This window comes from Perognathus longimembris, chromosome 1, assembly GCF_023159225.1.
Source record: "Perognathus longimembris pacificus isolate PPM17 chromosome 1, ASM2315922v1, whole genome shotgun sequence".
Classification (NCBI taxonomy): domain Eukaryota; kingdom Metazoa; phylum Chordata; class Mammalia; order Rodentia; family Heteromyidae; genus Perognathus; species Perognathus longimembris.
Window position 1 is genome coordinate 46,465,240 of NC_063161.1, and position 21,492 is coordinate 46,486,731.

Below are 21,492 nucleotides of genomic sequence, written 5' to 3' on the forward strand. Positions count from 1 at the left end.
AGTTTACAGCATATTGACTTTTTTAATGTATAATTTTTTTCCTTTATTGTCAAAGTGAAGAGCAGAGGGGTTACAGTTTTACATGTAAGGCAGTAAGTACATTTCTTGTTCAACTTGTTACCTCCTCTCTCATTTTCCCCCCCCCCCCTCCCCCTATCCCTGTCTCCCCCCATGAGTTGTACAGTTGGTTTACACCAAATGGTTTTGTAAGTATTGCTTTTGGTATGGTCTTTTTAAACTTTGTCTTTTAATTTTGATGTTCCCTTTCCCTTCCCTAGTTCTAATACACACATATAGAGTATCCAGGGTACTCAGATGTGATACAGTGATAGCGGGGGTACAACCACAGGAAGGGAATATGAGAGATACAAAAAAAAGGTACAGTTTCACATAGCATGTTGAAAATAATTGCAACAATGATATCACACTTATTTCCATAACATGGAGTTTATTTCACTTAGCATCATCTTATATGTTCATAAGGGCATAGCTATTGGCCTATTGTGCTCTTCTACTATGAAGCCTAAACATGTACTAATTATTCCCTATGAGGGGAACCATAGAGTCCATGTTTCTTTGGGTCTGGCTCATTTCACTTAGTATACTTTTTCCAAGTCTTTCTATTGCCTTACGAATGGGGCAATGTCATTCTTTCTGAAAGAGGCATAGAATTCCATTTTTTATATGTACCACATTTTCCTGATCTACCCGAGGACCTAGTTTTACTACTCCAGCATATTGTCTCCAGAGTATTGCTATTGCCTTGGTTTGTCTTTTGCCCTTTGTCTCTCCTCGTGGTGAGAAATGCATTTCTCAGGAAGGAATGCATCCTATGGCTCTCCTTGAAGTAAAGGTAATGCTTCTGTGTTTACAGATACTAATGTTTCTGAGTAGCCTACACCAGGCCACATTCTCCTATCTCATACTTAAAGGTCATCTTAAAAAAATGTGTCATTTACTTATAATTTGTTGGGTAATAATAAATGAGTTTCTTTCTTGGTATAACTTTGAAAATTATTAATGATATAAACAAGTGTGCTATTATTTAGATGTCAATGTATTTGCAAACAGGAATACAATATGGACTTAAAAATTACTTTAAAAATTAATTAATTTTATTTTTTATTTACTTAAAAATTAATTTATTTTTTCTCTGAGATTTACATGAGCACATGATCAAACACTTTTTTAAGGGACACATTCTTAAAATAAATAAATAAAGAATTAAATGAAGAAATAAAAGTAAAATGTATCTGAAAATTTAAAAAACAGGTCTTAATCTTTTTTAGTTTTTTGTCGGTCATGGCCTTGAACTCTGGTCCGAGGCACTGTCCATACTGTCCATACAGGATTGTTCATCTCAAGGCTAGTGCTCTACCACTTGAACCACAGTGCCACTTCCAATGTCTTAATTTTAATTATCACAAATGTTCATAAAGATTAAATTCCTCAAAGACATCTTACTTTCTTATATTCTTATATCGTATGCTTAGATTTCTATATCTCAAGAATAGTTGAGGTTTTTATAAAGTCTAAAAATCCGTTGGTATTTACTAAAATTGGTACAAATATTTTTATTTTTATAAACATCAGGAGCCATTTTTTATATTTCAGCTTGTAAATTACAATACTTTATAAGTGTAGAAATGGGATGTAGGTAAACTTTTTGAATTAATATTGTAAGGTCCACCCAGGAAGGCCCCATGCAGATGCTTCCCATCTCCTCTTTAAGTCTCTGCCCAGTACCTGGGTTATCTAGCTAACTGGCACACCTGGACGCAGTTACCTCTACCTTCTCTGAGGTCACATCATGGATGGCCCTGGTCACACCTCCCATCGGAGTGTGGGAGGATCTCAGGCTCTGAGGTCACAGCTGAATCCAGAGTGGCCACACTTTCCCCTGACCTGACTACACCTTCTCTCTGTTGCTTCCTTAGTTAACTTTGGGCGGGGGCTGCACCCCATCCCTTTTTGGCCAAGGGTGTCTCCAACATGCACTGGGATGGGGGTTAGAGATCAGCAGTTCAGAAATAAATTTCTCCTTCTGCCTGAAGACTTCATGGTAGTCTCTTTCATCCCTTACTTAATTAAATCTAACAAACTTGGGAGAACAAGAAAGAAAGGAACATAGGAAGTTGAAATTCTCAGTACAAGTGTACTAGTAAGTAATGAGTACTAGTAAGTACTAGTAAGTAATGAGTCAGGATAGACTTGGGAAAATGAGGCATGGCAAATGGCTTCCAGGAGTTCAAAGCTTAAAGCAAAGACAGGAGATATTCATTCATTGAATTCCCTTAAGATTAAGGGATCCAAGTCATTATAGAGGACAATGAGACAGGATAATTGAGGAAAATAAGGCATGTCCTGTGAAGGAACAGAGAAATATGGTATTTAGAAACAGGGAAGCACTATCTTTGTCTCAAAGAGAGACAACAGGATGCTTTTTTTCTTGAGAGATGCATTTCTCAACCCAATAATTAACATTTGTTTGGCAGGATGGGTGCTTTCATAAGAGAAATACTCCTCCAAGATGTAAACTCTCAGAATGGTAAACAAGAGCCAGAAACAGAAAGTGTTAATAACACCAAGAGTGATTGAGAGCAAAGATAAGTCAGACCCCCTACCTTTGCCGTATAAATACCACTGCCTCCTAAGAGCTGTGTGTTTCTGCCTTTGAGAGCACCCTCTCTGTTAGAGCATGTTAGAGCATGTCTGCTTTTTTGCTTGGTTGTCTGCATGCCTGCTTGCTTGTTTTCTTACTCATTTGCCTACATAACAAAGCTCTGCCAAGCTTTTTTTTTTTTTTTTTTTTTACTATTGTGACTTGTTTAGAAATTCTCATTCTGTAATCAAAGTCAAGGACCCTAAATGAAGAGTTCCTACTTCAGAGGGAAACTTCACAAACCTTTACCTGCAACTGGTGACAAGTGATATCTCATTCCAAAGATTGATTTTTGAATTGATGCCCAGATGATTAAAATAATCACAACACATGCGAAGTTTATTTTTGTATTTAAAAATGATAAACTCAGTTTATGAAGAAATTAAAAGTGGCACATTGTAAAATCTACACGCTTTCCATGTAAGACACATGCAGTATATAACATATAACCTGTGGTCACTGAATTTAATGAGCAGAAATACAGGACATGAATAGTTGAAATGTTATGAAACTATCTTGAGAACCGAGAAGACAAAATTTGATACCCTACATTTGAAGTACAACTTGATACACAAATGTAATTAAAACCACTTCATTATATCATATCCTAAAATATACTATAAAATACATTTCCAGTAAATTCTGTGAAGAAAATTCACTTTTTTAAAAAATAATTTATTGGAAATGCTTGAATGTGGAAGTGCACAAATCAGACTGGGAAATAGAAAATTGACTGTAATGTAGTATATGACAAAAATCTAAGAGAACAGAGTTCTTACTGACATTTATAAATTTTAAGGTTTGACTTAGTTGCTTTTTTAAATTGTCTCCATTTTTACAAAAATTCATTTGATTCTATTTGTAGGAAATACTACTTTGTGGACCACATCTTTGAAGGCTTGTTTTACTTGTTGATTCCTCAGGGTATAAATGAATGGATTCAACATGGGGGCAACAGAAGTATTGAGGATAGCTACTCCTTTGGTCAGTGAGGCCTTTTCTTTTGCAGAGGGATTAGCATACATAAATATGCAGCTTCCATAAGAGATGGAGATGACAATCATGTGAGAGGAACAGGTGGAGAAAGCCTTTTTTCTCTGACTGGCAGATGGAATTCTCAAAATAGTCCTGATAATATACATGTAAGATAAAATCACCAAGGCCAGAGTGAAGAGCAGAGTCACTAGAGCAAAGTAGAAACCTATTATTTCCAAGAGCCATGTGTCTGAGCAAGATAGTTGTAATAGGGGGAAATAGTCACATGCAAAGTGGTCAATGACATTGGAGGCACAGTAATCCAGCTGAAGCAGGAGCATCAGGGGTGGGAAAATGGTCAGGAACCCACCCAGCCAGGCACACAACACAAGCAAGGTGCAAAGTTTTCTGCTCATGATGGTTGTGTAGTGTAAGGGCTTGCAGATGGCAACGTAGCGGTCATAAGACATAGCAGTTAGAATGTAAAATTCAGTCACTCCCATGAAGATAAAGAAAAAGAGCTGAGCTGCACAATTATTATAGGAAATCGTCTTGTCCCTGGTGATAATAGCCACTAGAAACCTAGGGATGCAGACAGTTGTAAATGAGATTTCTAAAAAAGAGAAGTTCCGGAGGAAGAAATACATAGGTGTTTGTAGATGGGGGTCCACCAAGGTGAGAGTAATGATAGTCAGGTTTCCAGCGACACTCAATAAATATGTGATAAGTAAAAAGAGGAAAATCACAATCTGAAGGTCAGGATCATCAGAAAGGCCCAGGAGGACAAACTCTGTTATTATTGTATGGTTCATCTCTCTCTCTCTCTCCTCTCTCTGTCTCTGAGCTATCTGTTTCTCTTTCCTATCTTTTAAAAATGTTTAAGGAAAAAGAATTAAAAAGAGATGATGAAAGCTATAACTCATTATGATTAATATATCCACAGGTCTACAATTTTAATACAGAAAAGTTAGCAAATCTTACAGGTAGTCACATCATTGAGAAAGGGTGAGCAAAATAAGGAATTCTTGGTTCATGTGTAATGTATGCAAAAATGTTACCTTTTATGTTGAAGCATTCATGTGAGACATGTGTTTTCCTTTCTTTTTCCATGATGTACACAGAGAAAATTCTACCACCTAAAAATACAAATAGATAATTTTAAGTTTGTCAAGTGATAAAACCAGAAATAACAAGCCGAAGTTGCAACTCACTATCTCTTTATATATAAAATCCCTCTTTATATATAAAATTGTTTTATATATAAAATAATGATTATTTTAATGGAAGTTATTTTTACTATTAACATTTTGGGCTAGTTTTTCTGATAATATAATACAAAAACATTCTGTATTATGTGTATTTACTATGAGCACATAAAGTAATTATTTTAGTTAACAAATTGGAATCTTATTTACTTTATTTTATCATTCCACCAAAATATCTTTGTTGTCTTCTGCACCTTGTTAGAAACATACATGCTTATACAGATATATTTATTTTTGAGTTTAAAGGGATATACAATATTAATTTATTTTCATTTTGCTCTAAGCCACAAGTTGGAAAAGTACTTGCCTTAGTTCTTGGCAGCTCTGCCACTGGGATTGTAGTTCGGTGTGTTTTCCATTTGACATTCTTTCCTTATATATCAAGCTTTATGGAAAGACCGTTTATTTCATGCATTTCTGTTCCAGGAGAACACTCATCCTGCAGATTTAGTCATCATCCACAAAGCTATGTACAAATACATAAGAAAACCTCTCCTATTAAGTTACTTCCCATCTATACAAACACTGGGGGTTGATGTGGTATCCAGTTGTGCCTTCTGTTTTAAATAACAGAAGCTGTGATAGGCAGAATGTAAAATCATTGCTTTGCTGCCACACATGTTAAAGTTCACACTAATCAGCTCTCTGTTTTTATGTTTTTTTGTGAAGGCTGAGGCAAAGTATTTCAGGAAATAAAAAGTGAAACGTGAGTGCAATTTTACACTAGTGAATATTTCTCTTTAGTAATTTGAAATATTTGGGAAGTACTATTTAGAGAGAGAACCCAGCACTGAGTATTAGAAGTACAGATGCCTTGGTTAGAATCCTGCTTCTGACTGGTTGTACTTATAAATATTCAGAATCTACTTGCTTTTGAGCTCATAAGATTTGAACTTGTGGGAATAAGACAATGTCCATAACCATAACTCTGCTGTCTTATAGACCATGAGGGATTTCTTGAAGCCATTCTCTAACATCTCAGTAGTCTTGTAACTCTTCTCAGTGATAAATGTCTCTTGAGAATAGTTATATTCATTTTAATGTTCCACAGAGATCCTACAGTGTGGTCTTTACAAAATATTTAGTTCTATTAATGCTATCACTTCACATTTTATGCCTTCCTAATATTTCATCAATAATAAAGTATTTATAGAATCTATTTTCTTTCAAAGCTTAAACTCTTAGCCTTATTATGGGCAATCATCTTTTTGAAATATAATTTTCCATACATGCATTCTGATTGTTTATCCTTAGTCCATGTTATAATATTTAGAAACAAAAATGCTATGGTGATAAAGAATAGCCATAAATTAAGCGCCTGGTGGCTCATGCCTATAATCCTAGCTAATCAGGATGCTGAGATCTGAGGATTGTGATTTGAAGCCAGCCTGTAACAGGAAAATCTGTGAGACTCTTTATCTCCAATTAAATCACAGAAGTGTTGCTGTGGCTCAAGTGGCAGAGTGCTATCCTTGAGCAAAAGGAGCTCAGGGACAGCACCAGGACCAGAGTTCAAGCTGCAGGACCAACAATAAAATAAAATAAAATAAATAAAAAAACATGATTACTTACACATTTTACTCATAATTAAATAAAGACATCTAATTTAATATTATTCTCATTGGTAGTTATAATACATAGTTATTGCATCAGTTTTGTCCTTGCAATTCATGTTGGCTAGCACATTTATCAGTTGCCAAACATTCTAAGAAGAAATTCCATAAAATGAGAAGCTTTCATTTATGTGAAAGTTTGATCTATGGACTACAATTAATTTTTCTTTTCAATGTCTTAAGAATTCTTTTTGTGTGTGTGTGCTGGTACTGAAGCTTCTTGGTGGATGATGAAGTCCCACCCCAGGTGATGGGCATGCCTGAATTCCTAGAGGCCGGGGCAGGGACTTGGACAATAGCTTACTGGACCTGTCAGGTCTATGCCATGAGACTCTTTGAACTCGCAAGGTCCCTGTGACCCTGCCCTCCAACCATGACCTCATTTAGACCCTGACCACCTCAAGCCTCCATTTGGTGCCATGCCTCATGTCTTCTGACTCTCCTCAGGTCACCATGGCATCCCTCTTCAACTCATTATAGTTAATCTGGTTTATTGAGATTTTTTTTCCTGCTCTTGCTTTGCTTTACTACCCTTGTGTCTCAGTTTTCTAACAGTATTAAGTGTATTTGAGGCAGCAAGATTTTTGGGGACATGTGGCCTTTTACGGTTGCTGGCCTTCGAATAAAGACTTCCAATTTGACCTCTCAAAGTGTGGCTTCTCTGTATTTCTTGATCGAATTCCCATGTACTATTGGAAGCAGCTCAGATGCCCCACAACCAATGAATGTATAAAAAATATGTGGGTAAATGGATGACTGTGAAGATCATCATGTTAAATGAAGTTAGCCAGGCTCAAAAGATAAAGGTCTCTTATATCAATAATCTAGAATTGAAAAAAAATCGTGTGTGTGTGTGTGTGTGTGTGTGTGTGTGTGTGTGATTATAATTTGAGGACTGTATGGGGGACAAGAGGAAGGGAGGAGAGGAAAAAGAACATGGAGGGTGAATACTATTGAAATACATTGCTTCTGCATAGAGAAGTCTTTAGGAAGTTCATTGAAGTTGAATAATAAGAAGATAGGAGAAAAAAGAAGAGAGAGAAATAAAGAGGGTTCATATGATTAAAGTATAATAGATTCTTGTATATGCATGTGTGCAATACCATGGTGAATCTCTTTGGCACAACTAACACACACTAAAGCATGAATGATAGGATGGTGAAGCAGGTTCTATTGAGGGGGATTACCAATGGAGGATTGGTCAAATGGAGGTCAAGGAGTGTGATTATAATACTTTATGTATATGAGACATGGTAGGACAAAGGGTAACAAATGCAGCAGTGATACTCACTAGACACTATGTGGAAAATGCACTATACAGCTGTGGAGGAGGAGGTAGGAGAGGGTAAAAACCGGGAGAAAATGAGGAAAGAGGTGAAACTGTTCAGAAAGAAGGGTACTCATTACCTGACTTATGTAATTGTAACTCCTCTGTATATCACTTTTACAATATTAACAAATAAAATATATGTAACAAAAGAACCATGAAATCTGTTGAAATTGTTGTAGGAAGAGGTTTGAGACTTATAAGGGAGACTCATAAAAGCATGAATTTGATCAAGATATTATATATGGATGGATGAACTATCACAATGCTATCCTCTTATACAATAAATATTGCTAATCAAATATAAAAATAATTTTTAATTATTTTCTGTAATTCTTTTAGGTGACTTTTTAAACAAAATACAAAAATATAACAATTAATTTTTTTGTTTTTTTGGCCAGTCCTGGGCCTTGGACTCAGGGCCTGAGCTCTGTCCCTGGCTTCTTTTTGCTCAAGGTTAGCACTCTGCCACTGAGCCACAGCGCCCCTTCTGGCCGTTTTCTATATATGTGGTGCTTGGGAATTGAACCCAGGGCTTCATGTATACAAGGCAAGCACTCTTGCCACTAGGACATATCCCCAGCCCAACAATTAATATTGACAAGAAAGTTCAATTCTCAGCATTTATACTAGTAAGTACAAAAACAAATCAGGAGAAAGACAGCCCATCTGTTCACATGCAATAATAGTTTCCACAAAAGTAACACAACAATAATGGTAAGGGTTGTTGTAAACCTTTACCCCACACACTTTCAATTCTTTCAGTAGACACCTACTTAAACAAGGAAGGGAAAAAGAAATGAAGTAAATGTAAAAAGATCATATCAAAGAACTGAGAATTTCTTCAGTAGGACATTAGAAGATTCTGTTTAGTATCATGGGAAGTATATGGGCTTTACTGCTAAGAGTTAGATTTAAAAAAAAGACAAACAACTACAATAGCAATACTTGCAAAACTGTTTGGTGTAAGTGAACTGAACACCTCAGGGGGGGAAATGGTAAGGGGGAGGGGGAAGGGGGGTATGAGGGACAAGGTAACAAACAGTACAAGAAATGTATCCAATGCCTAACATATGAAACTGTAACCTCTCTGTACATCAGTTTGATAATAAAAATTTGAAAACAAAACAAAACAAAACAAAAAAAATGAATGGACTGTTCAACATATTTTTAGACTCTTCCTATTTTATTTTTGTGGTGGTACTGGGGCTTGAACTCAGAGTCTTGTGCTCTTGCTTGGTTTTCTCCCTTATAGCTATTTCTCTACCACTTAGGCACACTTCTGGTTCCTCTTTAATGGATATTTGACTGTGTATGATAACTTTTGAAACTTCTATTTCTGTGATTAAAGTGTTGAGAATATATTTGAAGGCAGAATGAAATTTCATGAATATATTTGATCTATAGTGTAAGATTCAGTATAACTGTACTAATTATTTTCTTTTTCTTGAGTTGCAATCAATTCTAATTATGAACAGTTTACCTTTATCTTCAAATAAAGCATTGAAGTTCAGGGAGATTTATGAAATTTCCTTTAATTCATAAAGCTAGCAGTTTCTTTATTTGGGTCTCTACCTGAATTTCCATGGCACTTTAGTGAGGTAATCAACTACATTGGAATAAATAAGATCATATTATTAATTATTTTTTATCTGTTTTTCTGGAAGTATTTTTGTCACAACAATGGTGCTTAGATACATAAAATCATTACTGCAGAACAATAGCAGTACAAGTACTTCTTGTTTTGATTGATGCCATACTTTATATGCTAAGAGTATCATGAGCTATAAAGTTCTCTATTAGGGCATTGTAAATCAGTGGGTATACAGAGTTAACACATAGTTTTAAAGAAAGACAACACACATTCATTTTGAGAATAAAATGAAATCGGAAGTGAAATGAGCTGAGCATTTAGGCAGCTGTGGGGGGGCGGTGCAGAACATGAAGTTTCATTAACACCTTTTGATACTTCACAGTAGCATTCATTCATTCATGTTAACACAAGTTCATTTGTTCTTATAAAACACTACTTTATGAACCAAGGCTTTGAAGGCTTCTTTGACTTGCTGGTTCCGCAAGGTGTAAATGAAAGGGTTCAACATGGGAGCAATGGAGGTGTTGAGAATGGCCACTCCTTTGGTCAGCGAGGCCCTGTCCTTGGCTGAAGGCTTGACATACATGAATATGCAGCTTCCATAAGACATGGAGATGACAATCATGTGAGAGGAACAGGTGGAGAAAGCCTTTTTCCTCTGGTTGGCTGATGGGATTCTCAAAATGGTGCTCATGATGCCTATGTAGGACAGAATCACCAAGGCCAGCGTGAATAGCAGCGTAATAAAGGCAAAGTAAAAGCCAAGCGTCTCTAACAGCCAGGTGTCTGAGCAGGAGAGTTGTAGAATGGGGAAGTAGTCACAAGAGAAGTGATCGATGACATTGGAAGCACAGAAATCTAACTTAAGGATGAGCATGATCAGTGGGAAAATGGCCAGAAATCCTGCCAGCCAGGAAACACAGACAAGCAGGATGCAGGTTTTCTTACTCATGATGGTGGCATAGTGCAGAGGTTTGCAGATGGCAACATAGCGATCATAAGACATGGCAGTGAGAAGAAAGAATTCAGACACACCCATGGAGATGAAGAAAAACAACTGAGCCAAACAGTTGTTATAGGAAATGGTTTTGACTTTAGTAATTATTGACCCCAGAAATCTAGGCATTGAGACACTGGTGAATATAATTTCTAAGAAGGAGAAATTCTGGAGGAAGAAATACATGGGGGTCTTTAGACGTGAATCTAGCAAGGTGAGCGTGATGATGGTTAAGTTTCCAGTGACACTTAGTATATAAGTTATAGACAGAAAAATAAAAATGACCACCTGCAGCTCTGGATCATCAGATATGCCCAAGAGCACAAACTCTGTGATCATAGTGTGATTTCTCATGCTGAATATGTTTCTTCCAACAAAATCTATTGGTGAAAAGAAAATAGAAAAGATTATTATACAGAAATTTGATTTTTCAATATTGTTAGTATTGACAATGAAATGAAGACATGAACTTTTTTCTCTATAAGAGTTTTTACAACTTGGGTTCTTTCTGATGAAAGCAGAAAACATATTTCCATCTTGTGTGGAAAAGGAAATGTGTGCACAGATCTGTGTGTGTGTGTGTGTGTGTGTGTGTGTTTGTGTTCTCTCATGGATGATTCAAACTAATACCTTTTCCTGCAATCATATTGATCATACATGCAATATTCCTTGTAAGAACAGATTTCCACAATAGTCTGAGTACTGATAACTTCTTTTTTGGTTTCCTAGATTATGCTTTCAGTACTGTCTATATTTTAGTATTAATTCTGATGTAATTTACCAAGTTAGAAAATTCATTGGTGACAAATATGACCTACTTACAATTGTGAAGCCATATAGGGTTTATGTTAATATTAGTGCTTTTTAGAAATAAGAAGCTAACCATGTTTTCATGTCTTTCTTTTTAATTTTTCTATCAGTACCTTCATGTTTTAGGAATATACTTGAGTTTGTCATTCATATGTCATTAAAAATGGCACATCAAAAACATGGAGGGTTCTTTCATTAGGATAATGGCTGAAACATATTAAAATGGGTAATCAATAATTATAAATATATTAATGTGATAATCTGGTTTTTCTGCAATTTTCTTCAAGGAAATAAACTATATAATAGGAGATGAAATATAAGCAAAACTTTTTGATATGTCTTATATTAAATCAGAATTATAATCCTATATAAACCTTTATATAAAATGTACTTAAGATAAACCCCAAGGGACTGTATTTTGTAACTCATTTCACTCTTACCTCTATTATAGAAAGCACTGTCATGTGTGCAGGCTGAATTATATATTTAGTTTCTAACACCCTCAGCTAGTAGTAAAAATAACTTCCCCTTGTATATAATTTATCTAGATAAACAGATGGAAATATTCCTCTGATCTGTACTTTAATACCTACTGTTAATGTGATTTGGTGAGTAGATTTCCAGCCATAAGTTGCTGGAAGGAGAAACCTTTCAAAACTCTGTGAATAAGCTAAAGATAGAAGTGAAAATGTTTACCTCCTCTTGTCTCCATTTGAACCCTGGATAGACTAGATTGGAAGAAGGAGTGCAGGCAGAGAACAGTTCAGGAGATGTAAAGATGTCGTTACCCAAGTTTCTAGAAAGCCCAGCAAATGGGGAGCTAAATGCCAAAATGTACCCATCAACAGATACAATCAGTCTGTTTTCCCTTTGGCCAAACTTCACTTTCCTAATGTGGACTCAGAGGACATTCATGAGACAACTTATTCTCTATTCCTTGGAGGTTGGTGTCATCCAAGAGTGAACTCTTTTACAGTGGACATTTCCTTGAGGGTGTACTAATTATATTTCATTCTTTTATATGTCTCTGCCAGTGAATGTAAAGTGAATGATGAAAATAAGCACTTTAGTATTATTAAACACCAAAAGAGTACTATACTTATTTTCAATCTTTTTCATTTTAAAGTTAGTAGAAGACTAATACTCTGAGATCCAAATGTCATAGTAGTCTATACAGACTTACAAAAGAGGCCTCATACCTCTCTCTACCAGCCTTCATTTTACTCAAATTCAAAGTAACCAGCATCAAACATTTGTGGGATGTTCTATTAGGTATATTTTCTACATACTTAGCCATAATTATGACCACATTTACACACTCAGAGATATTGTTCTTTCATATACTTGATGCAACTTTACAAACTTCACAAGTACAACAAATTATGTAATTTTTCCTATAAAATGTTATACAACTCTAGTTTTCTTTTGTGCCTAACATGAAATTGATATCACTCTTTGTCAAATTATCTAGACAAAAATTGTCATTTTGGAATGTTTGTGTAGAATAGCAATTTCATTGTTCATAAAAAATCAGGGTACCACATTGTTATAATCCATTACTTAGAATAATTTTTTTTGGCAGTAGAGGGTTAAAACTTGGAGCTTTGAACTTGCTATAATGGCACACTACTGCTGAGCTATGAATCCAGTCTTGATTTTGCTGGTTATTTTTAGGTTAAGATCCTGGCACACACCTGGGAGATCTGCTTACTTCAGAGATCCCCTCACATCTAGCTTCCCTGCATGAAGGTGGCATCTTACAGACTTTTCTTCCTGAGGTGTGCTGAAACTTTGATTCTCCTGACATTAACCATGAAATATAGGTGTAAACTACAGGAATCAAATTTGTAGTGCATGCTTATGTATTCCTATTTCTTATGCATTCAATTAGTGTAACATGAAAATGAGCGTTTGTTAACTCATTCACTTCTTTCCTCCTATACAGAAGAGTGATAGCTTTCCAGTGCATCTGATCCAACACAGAGTATTACAAATTGTTTAAAAACTTATAAGCATGAAAATAAAAATGGTATTCACATTCATTTAATAGTAAAGATATTTATTATAAAGACTATCTCAGAATACTTAAGACTTTTAGGTTCACAAGATGCTTTTATGTTGCACAGTTAAGGATGTATTTGAGCCTGGGAATGTGGCTTAATGGTAAAGTGCTTGCTTAGCATGCATGAAGCCCTGGGTTCAATTCCTCAGTACCACATTTAAAAAAAAAGCTGGAAGTGGTGCTGTGGCTCAGGTGATAGAGTACTAGCCTTCAGCAAAAGAAGCTTAAGGAGAGTGCCCAGCTCCTGAGTTCAAGCCACAGGACTGGAAAAAAATGTATTTGGTCTTCCTTGGTTTTCAGTTTTCCTATACATAAGATAGAAGAATAATAGATTCAACTCAGAGGATATTGAAAATAGTAAATGAGATAATTCAAGAATGTGCTTAGAAGAATGTGGTATTTATTATATAAATAGTGCAAATTTTTAAATGTATGTTTTAAAATAATAATTTTAAATATTTGTATTAAATATGCAGGATTTCCTAAAGTGCTTACTTTTCACTGTATTTATTTTTGGGATATATTTGTGTATTTGGGGTATATTTGTGCATATTTGTACTTTCTCTTTCAATATGTTTCAGAACATACCTTTGTTTTTTAACTCTGTGTGTGTGTGTGTGTGTGTGTGTGTGTGTGTGTGTGTGTGTGTGTTACTGGGCTTGAACACAGGTCCGAGTACTGTACTTTAACTTTTTTGCTCAAGTCTGGGGCTCTACCACTTAAGTCATAGTTCCAATTCTAGCTTTTTGGTAGTTAACTGGAGATAAGACTCTCATGGTCTTTTCTATATGGGCTGGCTTTGAACTTCAATTAACAGATGTCAGTGTTCTGAGTAGCTGGATGACAGATTTGAGCCACAGTCCTACTGGAATCTGATCTTTGACTATCCCCAAGAATCATCCATCACACTGCATGACACATTCCAGGACTTCTGTCACCTGCATATCAATACATTCCCAACCCATTTCCAAATGCTTCTGAACCACCTCATCAGTCTAATGGAGACTTCATCCATGAACTAGCCAATGAAATAGCCAGACAGATTCCTGGAAACCATCTCTAGTACTCTGACTAGGCACTAGGGAGCAAAACATTAGATTGGGCCACATAGCTCAAGTGGTAGAGCGCCAGCTAAGTAAGCAGGCCCACCACTAGGTACATCTACTTTTTTTTTTTAATGTTAGGTCTCTCATTGCTGTGACAACAATTTCAGGGAGGAAAGGCCCATTTTGGCTCACAGGTGCAGAGGTTTCTGTCATTGAGAGAAAGGCATGGTAGAGTGGAGAAGCACATATTGTGGTAACCAAAGCAGAGAGAGGGAATGTATGGGACAGGCAACTTCTGTATTTTCCCCTTTTGTTCTATGAAGCTTTCTAGCTTAGGGAATGGTGCCTGATATTCAGGGAAGTTTTTCCTCTTTAGTTCTCTCTAAGAATGCCTTCACAGATTTTGGTTCTACCAACACTAGGACCTTCACAATCCAATGAGTTCAATCAAGATGAACCATTTTGCTTCCTATTATTTGTAATATATTCCCCTTCCACCCTCATTTCCTTGATAAGACTTTGTGGATCAAGATCATATTCCTCAATGAAATAAAAAAAATAGTAATGAGGCTTGGACAGAGTCAGGGACTTTTGCTTGGCCACTTTGATTGTGTGGCTGAAACTCTACCACTTAAGTAATGCCTTCAATTTGGCCTTTTGATAGCCTTTGTTAGTTTGGATATTTGTCTCTAGAAAACAAATTTCTTTTCTTTTTTTGTTGTTTGGGTTTGGTTTTATTTTTTTTTCAAATTTTTATTATCAAACTGATGTACAGAGAGGTTACAGTTTCATATGTTTGGCATTGGATACATTTCTTGTACTGTTTGTTACCTCGTCCCTCATTCCATCCCCCTCCTTCTCCTTTGTTTTCTATCTGCATTGTCTGTGATCTACAGTTCTCTGGATTTCACACTGGGGTACTTAGGTTTATGAGATCTAGACACCATTTCTGGGCCTTTCTCTTCCTTCCTTCCTTCCTTCCTTCCTTCCTTCCTTCCTTCCTTCCTTCCTTCCTTCCTTCTTTCCTCCTTTCTTCCTGCCTTCTAGCAGTTTTTTAGTTTTATTTGTTTTCCCACTTATATCATTGATTTATGCTGTAATAGGTAATGTTTACTATTTCCTCATGTGCCCCTCATTTTGATTATTTATTTAAATTTATCTTTTTAAGTTTCTGACGGAGAAATAGATTTAAAAATTTTTCAATTGTATGTATTTATTTTTGTACAAAGACTGAGTGTGGAAGGTGTGATTTAATTATTCTCCAAATACACATTTGAAGCTGTTAATTCTATTCAAGAAATGAGATAGCTCTCACCTCAAATTTTGCTTATATTTTTATATTATTTAATCACATGCTATCTGAAGATTTCCTAGAAGACCTGTAATATGATAAAGAATATTTCTGTAAAAGTAAATGAAATCAGAAGACTATGTGTGTCATGTATATTAAATGAAATATGTTATTATTCATATGTTATCCCTTCTATTTATGGTGGTATTTGTTTTCCTGAGCAAAACTCAAAATGCATTTTATTTGTATAATTTTTACTATTTTAGATGTTGATACAATTAAATATCAGAAGACCTGAGAAAACCAGAAAATTATGAGAAGAGCAGTTTAACGGAATGAGAAATATATGAAACAAATATGCTTGCTCACACTGAGAACAAGGGGAAATGAACAAGGTGGTCACATAAATTTGAATGGGCCAATAGATTTTCATTTTTAAGAAATTCGCTTCCAATGTGTGTTTAAATCATGATAATACTTTATTTCATGTACTCGTGAAAAACAGGGTCTTCCTGGCCAGATTCATGAAGGCTTGTTTGACCTGCTGATTCCTTAGGCTGTAAATGAAGGGGTTCAGCATTGGGGCTACTGAGGTATTTAGCACAGCCACTCCCTTGCTCAAAGACACTCTTTCTGCTGCTGAGGGTTTAATGTACATGAAAATACAACTTCCATAAGAAATAGAGATGACCACCATGTGGGAAGAACAGGTAGAAAAGGCCTTTGTCCTCTGACTAGCAGAAGGAATCTTTAAAATGGTTCTGATGATACATATGTAAGATAGAGCTATTAGTGCCAAGGTGAACATGAGAGTAAATATGGCACAAGAAAATCCCATTCCCTCTAGGAATTTTGTGTCTGAACAAGAAAGTTGCAGTAGGGGAAAATAATCACAGGTAAAATGGTCAATGATATTTGACTTGCAGTAGTCGAGCTGTAAGATCAACATGAGTGCAGGAAAGATGATTAAGAATGAAACCAGTCCAGAGACAAAGACCAGAATGGTACAGACTTTTTGATTCATGATGGTCAGATAATGCAGCGGTTTGCAGATGGCAATATAGCGATCATAGGACATGGCAGCCAGCAGGTAGAATTCAGTGACTCCCAAGAGAATGAAAAAAAATAACTGAGCTATGCAGTCATTAAAGGATATAGTTTTATCTCCTGACAAAATGGTCCCTAGGAATCGGGGTATAGTGACAGTTGTAAATGAGGCTTCTACTAAGGAGAAATTCCTGAGGAAGAAATACATGGGTGTCTGCAAGTGGGGATCCAGCAGAGTGAGTATGATGATGGTCAGGTTCCCAGTGATGCTGAGCAGGTAGGTGATGAAGAGAAAGACAAAGATTACAACCTGGAGCTTTGGGTCATCTGACAATCCCAGGAGGACAAATTGGTTTATTCCTGTATGGTTTCTCATTCTTCATTTGCTTATGAATTTCTTCTTTCTTTCCCAGCAAAGGGGAGAAAATACAGAGAACAACTTAGTGGTGGATGAATGAATGTTCAAGCTTGAATTGCTTCAGCAATGGTCCTTTACTTCTCTTAGAGAGAAAAACCTCGTAGGTAAGGCAGATAAGCAAATAGTTTAGCCATACATGTAAACAACAGGTATGGAAAAGAGAAAGATGATATATTACCTAACTGTGCAGTATTGACTACAAGCAGGCAAGTGATACTTAGCCTCCTTTGGTGTTGTCTACAGTGTGCTGTATTCTTCTACTTTAGAATTTTGCAACTAAGTGGATGTCCCCAATTACTTAAAATATGTACATACATAACTTTTCCACATGTTGTAGGTGGTGGACTTGTTAGTCATAAGATTTCTGGTAGTCATTTTAAAGCTTGCAGAAAATTGTATGTAATAAGTTTATGTGGCAAAATAGGTGATGTGGAAAACAGAGTCTCAGGGCTGGAAGACAGACCAGATCAAATTGAATGAGAGTAGTGGAGATGGAGTCAGCTTCTGCTCTTTTTAACTAATCTGAGATGGAGTCAATTTGACATCCCTCAACAGCCAGTGATGGTGCTGGCCAGATCTGACCTCCATATTACAGGACTTCTCACCTTTACCATTGCTGCATACACATCCATACACCATCTCCTCTCTACATCTGGGCCAAATGGAATACCCCAGGACTACCACTGTTTCATCTGAGAGCTGCTACTGACCTTTAGTGGCTACATGGCCTGGAGGGGCTGCAGGTCTGAGGTCTCCTGGAAGGAAAGAGAGACAAGTGTCACAGTCAGGCTAGTTAAGAACACCCAGCCCAGCTGGAATCTCCCCCCTGCTTCTGAGATGTTTGGACTCTGCCAACATACTATGGACAAATTTGGACAGATCTTGAGTAAAGGCTAGAAGAGCCCTAGGACATGACACAGGGGAGCCCTTTCATTGAAGATATTAGGAAACAGAGAGCCTGAGGCTAAGAGAATAGGCTGGAAGAAGATACATAGTGAATAATTAAAAGCTCTTAGAGGTGTTTCACAGGCTGTTTTCTCATGTCTTAGATGGAGCATTCCTGGGAGAGATTTAACCAAGTCTCTTGCTACTTGGCATCATATTCTGAGTAGAAATCTACTTTTTTGTCCTTGTTTGGTCGTCTATATTCACACACCAAAGATGTTTTCAGGATTTTATATCAGAGTTAAGATCAAATATATCTTGTTCAAGCATGTGGAAATAATAGGGATTTTCATAGAAGATAATGTGTGAAAGGACTGAAACAACTGAATACGGGAGGAAGGGACAGGTCATTGTCCCCCTCCTGTGACCAATGCCTGAGACCACGAGCAGTCCCTGAATCCAGTATGAACTCAGTAATAATAGCATAGTACAAGGAAGTGGGCTCATGGTCCCTGGCCGTGGTACTGAGACCCCTGGCTGCATTGGAATGGAGCAAGGGGAAATTGCTTACATACGTGTTTAGTGGTCAGTCTTGAGCCATTCTGCCACATACATAAAATACAGCATCTAATGTAGAAGGCGACTCTGTGGTCAGGAACCTAAATAAATGTATAAATGGACCTGGCAATGTTTAACTCACAAAAAGGGAGCATACACATGTTTTCTCTCATATAGAGTAATTCAATTTAAAACACCCTGGGACATGATAAATCATACAGGTCTCTATGCGTTCACACATAATGTGATCAAAGGAGGACGCTCTTAGGGGAGGAACACAGGGTGCAATGCCTATGTGCATCAGAGCATACAAAATAATATCTATCAAAATTAACTTCAGAAAATGGAAACCAAAAAAAAACAACCCCAAAAACAAAAAAAAAAAAAATTGAATGAGAGAAGGCAATTACACAGAACAATCCCAGAAACAAAAAAGGAGCTTGCAGGAAGTTATAATGCAATTCAAGGATGGAATTTGAGGCTGATAATTATCTCAGAGAAGAAAAGGTAATGGCCAGTAGACACATCAAGGAGTGTTCAACATCTCTGGCTCTAAAAGAAAGGAAAACCAAGACAACTTTGAGATTCTACCTTATGCCAGTTAAAATGGCCTTTATGAAGAAATTTATGAATAACAGATTCTGTTAGGGATGTGGCCCAAAGGGAAAACTATTATACTGCTAGTGGGAATGCAAACTTGATCAACTGCTTTGTAAAGCAGCATGGAGGTTCCTTAAAAGGCTAAACATAGAGCTACCTTATGACACAGTAATCCCACTCCTGGGCATTTATCCAATAGAACACAAACAATGCTCCACTAAAGCTACCAGCACAACTATGTTCATTACAGCATTGTTTACCATAGCAAAGATATGGAATCAACCCAGATGGCCCTTGGTGGATGAATGGTTCAAGAAAGTATGGCATATACACACAATGGAATTCTGCTCGTCCATCAGAAAGAATGCTATTGTACCATTCATAAGGAAATGGGAAGACTTGGAAGAAATTATATTAAGAAAAGTGAGCCAGACCAAAAAACACATAGGTTGCATGGTTTCCCTCATTTGTGGGGACTAGAATGTGCCTATAAATTTACAAGTAAACAAACTGAATGTTTAATATGTGTGTGTGTGTACACACACACACACACACACACACACACACACGGACATGGTAAATTATATAGGAGTTTATATTCATACACTGTGGCCAAAGGACGATATGTGTAGTAGTGATTGACAAAGGCTCAATAGCTATGTGGATATGATCTTATAAAATAATATTTTATGAAATGAATTACAAGAAAAGGAAAAAAGAGACATTTATTGGTAAAAATATCTTTTTTCACTGAACAAAACTTCATGTTAGACTTATACTTTCCACTGCATAAGTTTGAAGAGGTACTCAGAATTTAGGTTATTATATTTTGGTAAAGGATTCTTATTTAATTCAATATATGGGCAATAATTCATAATGGCCAAGATCCACTGCCACTCCTCAAGTATTCCAGATTTTGGATCATGGCTTCAGTGTTTCTTTGAAAATTTCTATTAGCCTTTATGACAAAAGACTCATGAAGACTACCTACTGAGTGGTTGGAAGACATATTTTGTAGTATTACTTTTGGTACTTTTCACAATCATTTTTATTTCACCTTCTCTAAAGAAATATGAATAATTTATATTAATAAAATTCTACGATGTTGGAAAGGTTCAGTTTTCACAACACTCCTACTGGTTTCTTTGGAAACACACCAAGGGAAAGGCAGACCATATAATAACATGAAATAGTAATTTCATAAACATTTGACTCCTGTGTGTAAGAGTTCTGGTAAATGTATAGTTTAACACATATTGTCTGTTCTACAACGAGTCAGCTATAATTTAAACAAAGAAGGTAAGAGAAATAAACTGATAATAAAATTCACACACCAAAACACTAATAATTTCCTTTTAAAAATTTAATTCTGTTTAAAAATAATTATTATCAAGTAATTGCATAAGGGTTACAATCTCTAACTCTGCATTTGAATACAAAGATTTTTGAACAATGTCATCCCTTTCTTTTCTCCTCTCTTATCATCTCCCTCTGGTACCTTTCTTTAAGATGTAATTTTCATATTTTACATATGTACATTTAATATAATGACTGAGTTTGCTCACTTTTCTTTCCTCCATTCCTGTGCTCTCCCTTTGTCCACTCTAATGCCTTAAAAATAAAATTTAGGGCATTCTAAGTATCACAAAGCATATAGCCTTTACCATTATAAGTACATAGATTAAAAATACAAATGGATCATTTAATAAATGTCTCATCAGGACTTTTTTTAAGGTTCATTTGTTCTTCTTAAAATATAAATGAAAATTTACAGTATCTTTGAGGATTAAATATATCCTATAAATAGTTCTGCTGTGCAGTTGGTGGCACCTAAGCTGTAAGCTTAAGTGTATTTAGTTCTTTGCAATTTGGACAGGACTTTTAAAGTAGTTATGATTTATTAAAGGTGCTGCTGAAGACAATAATTACATTTAAAAAAATTGAATCTCATTCACACGTGAAATTTCTCTCTTTAAAATGAAACATTGAAGTTCAGAGAAATGTCATAACTTCCATTAATTTATAAGTCTATTAAACCTTATCCAACATTAAGCTTCCTAAAATGAAGCACACATAGACACAGGGACAGCAATTTTCTATTTTTAATCCATAGAACATGAATATAATCTAACAAAATAAAACAAAGTAATTTTGTATTCTCTCTCCTCTCTCTCTCTCTCTCTTTATTTTTTTTTCTTATTTATTGTCAAAGTGATGTACAGAGATGTTATAGTTTCATACATTAGACCTTGACCCTCTCTTTTGCTGGTCCTGGGGCTTGAACTCTGGGCCTAGTTTCTGTTCCTAGGAATTTTTTTACTTGTTCAAGGCAATATTTCCCT

General features: G+C 36.0%; 3 protein-coding genes across 3 annotated transcripts; all 3 read right to left on the reverse strand.

The window, feature by feature from the left end:
* Positions 1-3,507: 3,507 nt before the first annotated feature.
* Positions 3,508-4,449, reverse strand: LOC125354570 (olfactory receptor 6C3). Its single transcript, XM_048350231.1, has one exon. The coding sequence runs from the start codon at positions 4,447-4,449 to the stop codon at positions 3,508-3,510; it is 942 nt and encodes a 313-aa protein (XP_048206188.1).
* Positions 4,450-9,848: 5,399 nt separating this feature from the next.
* On the reverse strand, positions 9,849-10,790 carry LOC125354577 (olfactory receptor 6C3-like). The gene has a single exon (XM_048350244.1). It carries the CDS (start codon positions 10,785-10,787, stop codon positions 9,849-9,851), a length of 939 nt encoding a protein of 312 aa, XP_048206201.1. The 5' UTR covers positions 10,788-10,790.
* Positions 10,791-16,126: 5,336 nt separating this feature from the next.
* On the reverse strand, positions 16,127-17,065 carry LOC125354584 (olfactory receptor 6C1). Its single transcript, XM_048350258.1, has one exon. It carries the CDS (start codon positions 17,063-17,065, stop codon positions 16,127-16,129), a length of 939 nt encoding a protein of 312 aa, XP_048206215.1.
* Between the last annotated feature and the right edge of the window lie 4,427 nt (positions 17,066-21,492).

Bases quoted from the DNA above. Each gene is read 5' to 3' on its own strand.
- LOC125354570 (XM_048350231.1), bottom strand. From the start codon at position 4,449: ATGAACCATACAATAATAACAGAGTTTGTCCTCCTGGGCCTTTCTGAT.
- LOC125354577 (XM_048350244.1), bottom strand. From the start codon at position 10,787: ATGAGAAATCACACTATGATCACAGAGTTTGTGCTCTTGGGCATATCT.
- LOC125354584 (XM_048350258.1), bottom strand. From the start codon at position 17,065: ATGAGAAACCATACAGGAATAAACCAATTTGTCCTCCTGGGATTGTCA.